The sequence below is a fragment of the Pteropus alecto genome, unplaced genomic scaffold, assembly GCF_000325575.1.
Source record: "Pteropus alecto unplaced genomic scaffold, ASM32557v1 scaffold91, whole genome shotgun sequence".
Classification (NCBI taxonomy): Eukaryota; Metazoa; Chordata; class Mammalia; order Chiroptera; family Pteropodidae; genus Pteropus; species Pteropus alecto.
Genome location: NW_006431910.1, coordinates 33,149 through 42,529, shown reverse-complemented (window position 1 = coordinate 42,529; position 9,381 = coordinate 33,149). Strand labels below are relative to the sequence as shown.

The window sequence follows — 9,381 nt, the reverse complement described above, 5'->3', positions numbered from 1 at the left end:
CCAGAACTTCTGACTTCCAAGATTCTTAACCTATTTGTTGGGAGACAAAGTGAGTTGGGAAGTCATAAGTAAAATTTCTACTATAAAATGACCCAAGAAACAAGTTAATTTTTCTTTTCTGATTCTTATTTCTTTGCTTGCCATGATACAAAGACTTCTTTGGCAATAGATACAAGAGAGAACAAATATGTTAGAATCACTGTGAGCTTCCAATAAAAGCACATTTTCCCCAACAATTATAGAATCAGGGGCAAAAGTATAGCGGCCGTATGAAACAGAAATGGAAGTGTAGATAGAAATAGAGAGATAAATAAAGAGATATAGATAAATTTAAAAGAATTTTACATCCAAGATTCAGAGGGAAAATCTCTACTAGGTAAAGCAATGATTGATAACAATTAAGTAAGGTTCTCTGCCTGTTTGTATTTCTTTGCTTGTTCTGTTTTATGCATGAATTAATAAAAATTAGAAACTATTATGATGTATCACATTTCCTAATTTTAATAGTCTTCACCTATAGAAAACATGAGATTGTGCCAATGTAAAAATCCTTAGGGTTAATAATCAAGTATAATTGTTTTCTTGAACTACCATAACGTACCACAGACTGGGTGGCTAAAACAACAGAAATATATTTTCTCACTGTTCTGGAGGCTAAAAAGCCGAAATCAAGGTGCCATCATGGTTGATTTGTCCTGAGGCCTCTTACCTTTGCTTACAGAAGGCCACCCTTTTGCTTCTTCTCGCATGGTCTCTTCTCTATGCACAAACATCCTTGATATCAAATTTCCATTTTTCTTTTTTTACAGATACCAATCAGATGGACTAAGGCTCACCGTAACCACCCTATTTTAACTTAATCACATCTGTAAAGGCCCTTTCTCCAAACATGGTCACATTCCTAGTTACTGGGAGTTAAGATTTCAGCATAGAAATTTTTGGGGGGTTACAATTCAACCCATATCATGACAGACTGATGAGTTTCCTGATGAATGAGACAAGGAAGGGCAGCCTGAACAGATAGAAGAGCATATGGCAAGGAAAAAAATTATGGATCTTGTGATAATTTGTAGAAAATTCTAATTAGTTCAATTTAAAGAGTTCCTATATCAGACACAATTACGGTTATGTTGTAACTTGGATCCATTAAGAGAGTCAACTTTTAATAAAATACTCCTCGTTTCATTATATCCTAATTAATATATCATCTTCATATACCAAAAGAACTCTAATTGATTCTTTGGAGACTAAGGTTTGTATTTCTGGGCTACTGTGTACAAGAAGTCCCAAAGGGCTATTGAGAAAAGCCTATGTCAGGTCCAGAAAAGCACACTAAAACATCAGAAGAGTGGAAAAAAGGGTGTCATTTCTAGGAGTGTCTTTCTTGATCAAAGGTAAGCAGCTAGGATCAGGGGCAGCTGAGTGGTTTGGCCTCTCCGTGACTTCAGCTGAAGTTAAAAGGGAGGATATAGAATCTGGCATGCCTCTCAAAAGTTTATGGTTATGCTAAACACACAAACACACGCACACACACACACACTCTTCTAAATAGGATTCCACTAATGATATCTGCAGCGCTCATCTAGAATTCAAAATTCAGTCTGGTAATTATACTGGGTCATCATGCATTCACTTACACAATAGAGAAAACAAGAGGACACCAAAGTGGCATGCTTTCAGACTCCAGTGGTCGTGGTACTCTGAGCTTTTCAAAGTACTAGTATATTTTTTTCACTTCTTGGTACTCATTTTCAGGCGTTAGAGGGAAACATTCTTTCACAAAACTTTTAGTGTTTCAGTGATGGATTAGGAAACAGAGCTTCTATAGGGAAACACAAAACTTGAGAAGCTGCTCTATATGGAAATTTTCAGCAGAATTGGCTCTCACTTTTTCTGTGTGTTTTATTCCACATTCCCATTTTTATTGCAATTTATTTCAAATTCAAGATAGATTTTAGGTCACCTTGATGGTTATGAGTTTGATGGAGATGAATCCTCTCTTTATTTACTCTTCCTTCTTATTAGTGATACAGTACGTTGAGCCTGGAAAGTCCACATGAAGGTAAATTTGTCCTGAATAATTTGAGCTAGGTTAGAGGTAGACAATACTTCTACTGAATACTGAAGGGGAAAAAAGTTTCAAGACTCAAAGATAATTACCCATTTGTTTATTCCAGAAATATTTATTAATTGCCAATTACTTTCTATATGCTGAGATACAGTAGTAAACAAAACAGAGAAATCTTATGGATCCATGTTTTTGCATTCTGGTAAGGAAAAAGGGGCAAAAATCTTGAGAAACAGAAGTTAGAAGATGACAATAGGTCTTGGGGAAAACAGAGCAAAGTCTCAACAGAATAAGAAGGATGGGGATTGTTGGTGGGAAGAGGGCATGAAATTGAAAATAAAGTGAATCTTAGGAGGTAAAGACCTGTAGGCAATGGAGAACTGTCTCATGGAAGACCTTTAGGACTTTGTATGGAATTGGACTCTAACAGAATAAATTGGTTGTGTATTAGGGTTGTTTTAAGTACAGGAATGTCATAAATGGCCATATCTTAAACAAGATTATATTGACATATACTGAAAATAGACTGCATGAGGGACAAGTGCATAGACATTAGAAGGATATTGCAGTATTCTTGGCAAAACATGATGGTGATCTAACTGAGGCCATAGCAATGGAGGTGGTAAGAAGTGCTCTGATCCAAGGTGTGCTTCAAAGGTAGGGACACCAAGATTTCTTGGAATACTGAAGAGGAGGTAAGAGAGAAAGAGAGTAGATTGATTCCTAATCTGTGGCTTAAGAATCTGGAAGATTAAATTATACAAGATGTGACTAGATAGATCAATTTTGGGGAGTCAAGATTAGGAATACAGCTTTAAACATTAAAAATCTGAAGCATTTGTTACTCTTAAAATTATAAACTGTTAACACTGAAAAGAAATTGAGGTATCTTTTAGTGGCAGAATTTTTAATTAAGAATTATAACTACAAAATGAATAGATTTCTGAGGATTTGGGAACTCTCTAAAATTTTGTGTTTATACATATAAGCAGTTTTCAAAATTCTGTAGAAGCATTATTACTTTCATTACGTTCTCAAAGATGTCCTTGATTTGATTTCAAAAATTTAAGACCTGTTAAATTCTTAGATTAAAAAAACTAAGGAACATAGTAGTTATAGAATATAAACAAGCTCAGAGGATTGATTTTTAGGGAAATAAGAAAGAGTACACAAATTTTAAAGTAAAAAGGAAATGTTGTCTTTAGTAAATTCTGTCTCTCGCTTCAACCAACGTGATAATAATACCCCAATGTATCTGAAGATATGTATATATATAAGGGCTGTTAACCTATTCTATAATGCTGTATTGTTGCCTATGAGGTTACCCATTCTATTTTTATGATGAATTCTGAAGAACATTAACAAATTGGAATCATAGAAGTTGGGTGCTTGAATCAACAATTTTTTTCATGTGGGTGAAGCTGTGTTATGGAGAGGACAGGTTACTCTTTTAAAGTTATGCAGGTGATAGTGACAGGCTCTGTCTTTATCACAGGACTCCTCAATCCAAGGCCAATGAACTGTCACTCCCAAGCTTGCCACTCCTTTGTCCATTTACGTGAGAGTAGGTGACAAAAATGTTAACTTAAGATGTCAGAAAGATTCTGAAGTATACCACCATTATGGTTTAAATTGTCTTCTTGTAGAAACTTGACTTTATTTATTTTTTCCTGAAGCTCAGCTTTTATAAATAAGTCAGTTATTATTCCTCTCACTCAGAATAAACATACCTACCATTACTTAGGTATATTTTCTATCTACCTAAGACACACTGGGCTATGCATTTTATGTACATAGCACTGACAATTTTTTTACCTTTTAAAGGTGAAAGAATATGGATTGGAAGTTGTTAAATACTTCTTCAAGACTGCAGAGCTATCAAGGAGTGAAATCAAGATTTGAACTTGATTGCCATTTCAATTATGCAGTTATGCAAATCCACCTATGCCAGACCTATCTACTCTCAGCTAATCTTGCTCATATGAATGTGGTTAGCTATTAGTTGAGTAGGGGGCTGGATAATGAAGAATGGACCTACTAACAAGCTTGCTGTTAGCTATGGTCACAGAGAGACTATAGTCAGATGTCTCCTTATCCAGCAAGCTAACCCAGGCTTATTTACATGGTAGTGGAAGAATCTCCAAAATGATAAGAGAAGCATGCGAAGCCTCTTGAAACCCAGGCTTGCCTGCCTATGCTCCAAACTTTTGGCCAAAGTAAACCACAAAGCCACCCCAAATCATAGGTCATAGGATAGAATAACAAAACCTAATCTTGAAATCAGGAAATCAGTAAAGAAATGTGGTCCTGTTTTTTGTTTTTTTTTTTTTTTAAATATTTCATATAGGCCACTGGTTTCTGGTTAATTTACATATTCCTCTTTTAAATATTGAAGTTGGTACTAAAATATAATGTGATGAATTTGCAATATAGTTATGTTTCACATAGAACTCAGAAGAATAACTGTAAGATTGGGTCTTTCAGTACAATGTCCTATGTTTCATCAAATTCACAAGATTTTGTAGTTTCCTATGTAAAAATAGAGAGGAGATGCTTTTATTAGCAATCCATACTTTGAAGCATTTTGTCTTTAAAATTTTTCTAGCATTTTGAGTTTAAATTACTATATCAATAAAAATTCCTAGTTAGAAGAGAGATTGAGACTGACAGTCTTTGAATTTTGTCTATGGGTATAAAGTCCAAGTTTATACAATTCCAAATAATTCTACCTAGAAGTTTTTAAAAAAATTTAAAAGCAATTTATTAAAAGTTGGAACGAATATTAAGGCACAAAATACATAAATTTTTTCAAACAAAGAAATCTGAAGTATTTTTGTCCTACATTCAAGGCAGCTTGTTTGAAATTACACAATAATTTATTAGGGGACTGGCCTCAACAGGTGAGAGTTGAAGATTTCAGAGAGATTCCAGTCAAGAGGGAACTCTTGCTCCCTTTCAATCTTGTCTCTGATCTGCACCCAGAGTAAACTTTAAAAATGTAAGTCTGATCATGCTAATTTCTCATAATGGCAATGGCTTCCATTTTTGTTGGTTTAGAGGCTATAATCATTAATATGGTTCCAATAAGCTTTGTGGCTCATTCCCTGTTTCCTCTTTCCATCCCATCTTAATTTAACCTCTCTCAGCTCTGTGAACTCACCAGACTCCTACTCATGGGAGGGTTATGGTGTGTGTTCTTTCTCCTCATGGAACTGCTCTCCCCTCTCTTCTTACCTCTACAGTGGGTGACATTGAGCCCATTTTTCATGTCTCATTTAAATACCTCTTCTTATGAGAAGACTTTGAGCAGTAGACAAAAAAGTTATTTTTTTTCAGTTATTTGCATTGTTAGGGGGTAGTGGCAGAAGAGTAACAATTGGCTGTCTACATATTTTCATTACCTTCAAAATTATATTACATTAAAGATGAGTTTAATAAGTCCCAGATATTTTTCACTGTATAGACAGCAGAGAAAGTTCATAGTTATTATTGAGATGATGGCTATAACCCATTATTTATACATTATAAATATATTGACCATAGGTTTCTTCCAAGATTATTCTACTCAAGCTTGAGCAGATTAAGGAAACAATTATAATGTACAAATAAATACCAACATAGTACTATAAGTATAAAGTTCTCAGGTTGTGTGAGATTATTGTGAGGAAATCATGTGAGCAATTTAGTTTGGTTGAAGACCTAAGTAGATGAAGACAAGTGGCGGGAGAGAGTTATAAAGGTAAATTAAAGCCAGCTTATGGAACACTGGGGATAGGACTAAAACATCTGTGCTTTGTGTGTTAATGAGAAGAGATCCAGTTATATTAATGTTGGAGAAGTGGAATGATTTTTGGGATTCCAAGCTATATTAACCACAGTGTCACCAATCAAGGAATGTCCTCTCTGAACGTTATCAGCTACATTTGAAAGATTAGGACACCTAATATTTAAAGATTAAGATACCTCGCTTCCTAACAAGCAGAAATAGCAGACCTTGAAGTAGAAAACTTGCATTTGCATTCTAATTATGAACTGATCTGGTTTAGCTCAAAGGCTAATGTTTTAAACATCGAAGTAAATCACAGTGCTCTCTCGGCTTAGCTTTCTCCCATGCCCTTTTAGCTAGCAGAAAGTCAGCCAGCTACTGGGGCATAAGCCCTAACTCCGTGTGTTTTAACCAGTCCCTCCTTTTAGATTCTCTCTGAGGGCTGTGTAGCCTCAAGATATGAACGCTGAAGGATTCGTGGTTTCTTGATGAATCCTTGACACCAAAAATTGGTTTCTTCCTAATATTCAGCATCCATTATATCAAAAAATACCTCGGCCATGTATACAAGTTTCACATCAATAAGAGAAAGTGGGGGACAATCGTTCCTTAGAAAGAGGATATTATAAAGCTTTTTTTGATAAGTAAAGAAATTCAGAGAGTTATAGTGTTACTTTAGCTATGAGAACAAGAGAGAAAAAGACATAAATGGCTTAACAGTTGAGAACATACACTCTTGATAAGAAAAATTCTGGGTTCAAATCAGTTCTGCTATTTACTATTTCGGTGACCTTGGAATTATTTCTTAAACTCCATGAAGATCATAATAGTACCTACATTATAAAGTTATGGAAAGGATTAAGTGGATTAAAATTAGGAGTTAGAATATTAACTGACACATAATAAGTAATTAATTATGTGTGTGTATGCACACACACATATATAACTATATATATATTTCTATTTGTACTACTAGTTGCAAGAGTAGTATAGTACCTTGGTATTTGTGTAACTATCAGCACAATGCTTGATGTAAATTCTCAATAACACAAAGGACACTGAAATTTGTTTGAATGCTTACTATGCTGAGTGTTTTTGTACATATCTTCTTTACTCAATCAAACAACCTGGAAGCTTTATTTTTCTTGTCTGTTCAGTGAAACTAAGAAACTTGCCCTGCATTAAAAAATTAACAAGTAAAAGCCTTAATTCCAAAATTAGATTCTAACATCAATTCCTGTGGTCTTCTCAAGTCACAGGCTAAAATCCTAGCATTTTAGATAGATATGGATAAAATCCTCCTAGTAATTATTGAATTAATTGATAGCTTTATTTATTTCTATAGAGAAATCACTAATTAATTTTTACCCCTCAAAATCCTTATCAGGTTTCTTCTCTGCAGACATGGAAGTGAGAAATCGTAGCATCCTGACTGAGTTCATTTTGGTGGGCTTCTCAGCGGAACCTCAGTGGCAGCTGATTCTATTTGTAATATTTCTGACACTCTATTTGATGACCTTGTCAGGGAACATGACCCTGGTTATCTTAATTCGTATTGACTCCCACCTGCACACACCTATGTATTTTTTCATTGGCAATCTGTCTTTTTTGGATTTTTGGTACACCTCTGTTTATACTCCCAAAATCCTGGCCAACTGTGTCTCAAAAGATAAGCGCATTTCTTTGGCTGAATGTGGAGCCCAGTTGTTTTTTTCCTGTGTTGTAGCCTACACTGAGTGCTACCTCCTTGCAGCCATGGCATATGACCGCCACGTGGCAATCTGCAATCCATTACGTTATTCAGGAGCTATGTCCAGCTCTCTGTGTTCCGGTCTCGTTGCTGGCTCTTACATAGGAGGGTTCTTGAATGCCATAGCCCATACTGCCAACACTTTCCGTCTGAGTTTCTGTGGTAAAAATATCATTGACCACTTTTTCTGTGATGCACCACCATTGGTAAAAATGTCTTGTACAGACACCCGGGTCTACGAAAAAGTCCTCCTGGGTGTAGTGGGCTTCACGGTCCTCTCCAGCATTCTTGCCATCCTGATTTCCTATTTCAACATCCTTGTGGCTATTCTGAGGATCCGCTCGGCCTCAGGAAGGCGCAAAGCCTTCTCCACCTGTGCTTCACACCTTATCTCGGTCATGCTCTTCTATGGATCCTTGCTCTTCATGTATTCAAGACCAAGTTCCACTTACTCCCTGGAGAGGGACAAAGTGGCTGCCTTGTTCTACACCGTGGTCAACCCACTGCTCAATCCTCTCATCTATAGCCTGAGAAACAAAGACATCAAAGAGGCCTTCTGGAAAGCTATGCAGTCTCTAAGGCCACAGAGATAAATGTTATCTTTTTGCAGAAGATTCTCATTGCATTTTCCAAATTATTGGCTTATAGATAAGTTTGTAAACATTACAATATTTCAAGTAAATACAAGTTATACTTAAAGCAGCAAAACTGATCAATCTATTCTTTAACTGTTAATCATTGCTTTGTTGTGATTAAACTATTTTAAACTCATAGAATTGGGTTGTTTGATGTTCCACAATACTGTATTTTGCTTCTTAGCAGTACTAGAGTTTCATAAAATTTATCCTTGGGAGGTCTTAGAAAGAGAAATGGAGGAATTGGATAGTTTTCGTACATATTTGGACTTTGAAATATGGCAAGCAAACTTTATCATGTCGGGGAAATATTTGGAATGGTTAAACTGCTGGAAATTTACTCAAGATTTTGTAAACTTTATTTTTAGTAAAGTATTCCATCCATATTCCTTCATAAAGCTCTAATTGAGTATATAGAAAATACTTTTGTAAACTATATCTTCTACATCAATTTAATATATCGGCAAAATTTTAAGAGTAGATTACAAAAACAAACAAACAAACAAACAAACAAAAACCCAAAACTCCTTTCGAAAGCCATGGAGAAATATATGTCTCTAAGATTGTGCATTGCTCTGGAAGAATGATCTTTCCACAAAGAACCAGAACCCTGCCATACTCTCCTTCATTTAATTGCAGTATGTATTTCCCATGAGGGAAAGCAACACCAAATGAAACAAACGGAAACAAATGAACCAACAAACAACTATATTCCCGATGCAGTACCCGATGCAATATCTTCCCCTCCCCCGCACCAGAAGGTTTTAAGAACAAAAAACTTACAGCTCCATATTCACTACTTGGCAGGTTTAGCTGATATTTTTTCAATATTCTTTGTGAGAACACTGCAAATTAGAATTTTTAGTTACATACAACAAATGAGTAGCATGAGCCTCAGAGGTTAGAACCTTGTCAATGAAAGATTATAGCTATTGCTATAATGAGCACATGCATAAAATACATTTAAATTAAGACTTTAGAACAAATAGTTGTAGCCACTTCACCATTTGTACTAGCACTATTTTTAACTATTCTTTTCATGTGCATTCTTTAGATATCATATCATTGTCCTCTTTCTTTTCATCACAATATTCATTCCTCGTTCTTCTATTTATACAGTTTTATAAGTACTGGATTATAAAGATTAGGGATGTATTCCATA

At 35.3% G+C, this 9,381-nt stretch overlaps 1 protein-coding gene across 1 annotated transcript; it reads left to right on the top strand.

Moving 5' to 3' along the window:
- The first annotated feature begins 7,203 nt into the window (after positions 1-7,203).
- Positions 7,204-8,177, top strand: LOC102888953 (olfactory receptor 9G4). Its single transcript, XM_006906013.1, has one exon. It carries the CDS (start codon positions 7,239-7,241, stop codon positions 8,175-8,177), a length of 939 nt encoding a protein of 312 aa, XP_006906075.1. The 5' UTR covers positions 7,204-7,238.
- The last annotated feature ends 1,204 nt before the right edge of the window (positions 8,178-9,381 follow it).

Excerpts from the sequence above, each read along its gene's own strand:
- LOC102888953 (XM_006906013.1), top strand. The coding sequence starts at position 7,239 with ATGGAAGTGAGAAATCGTAGCATCCTGACTGAGTTCATTTTGGTGGGC.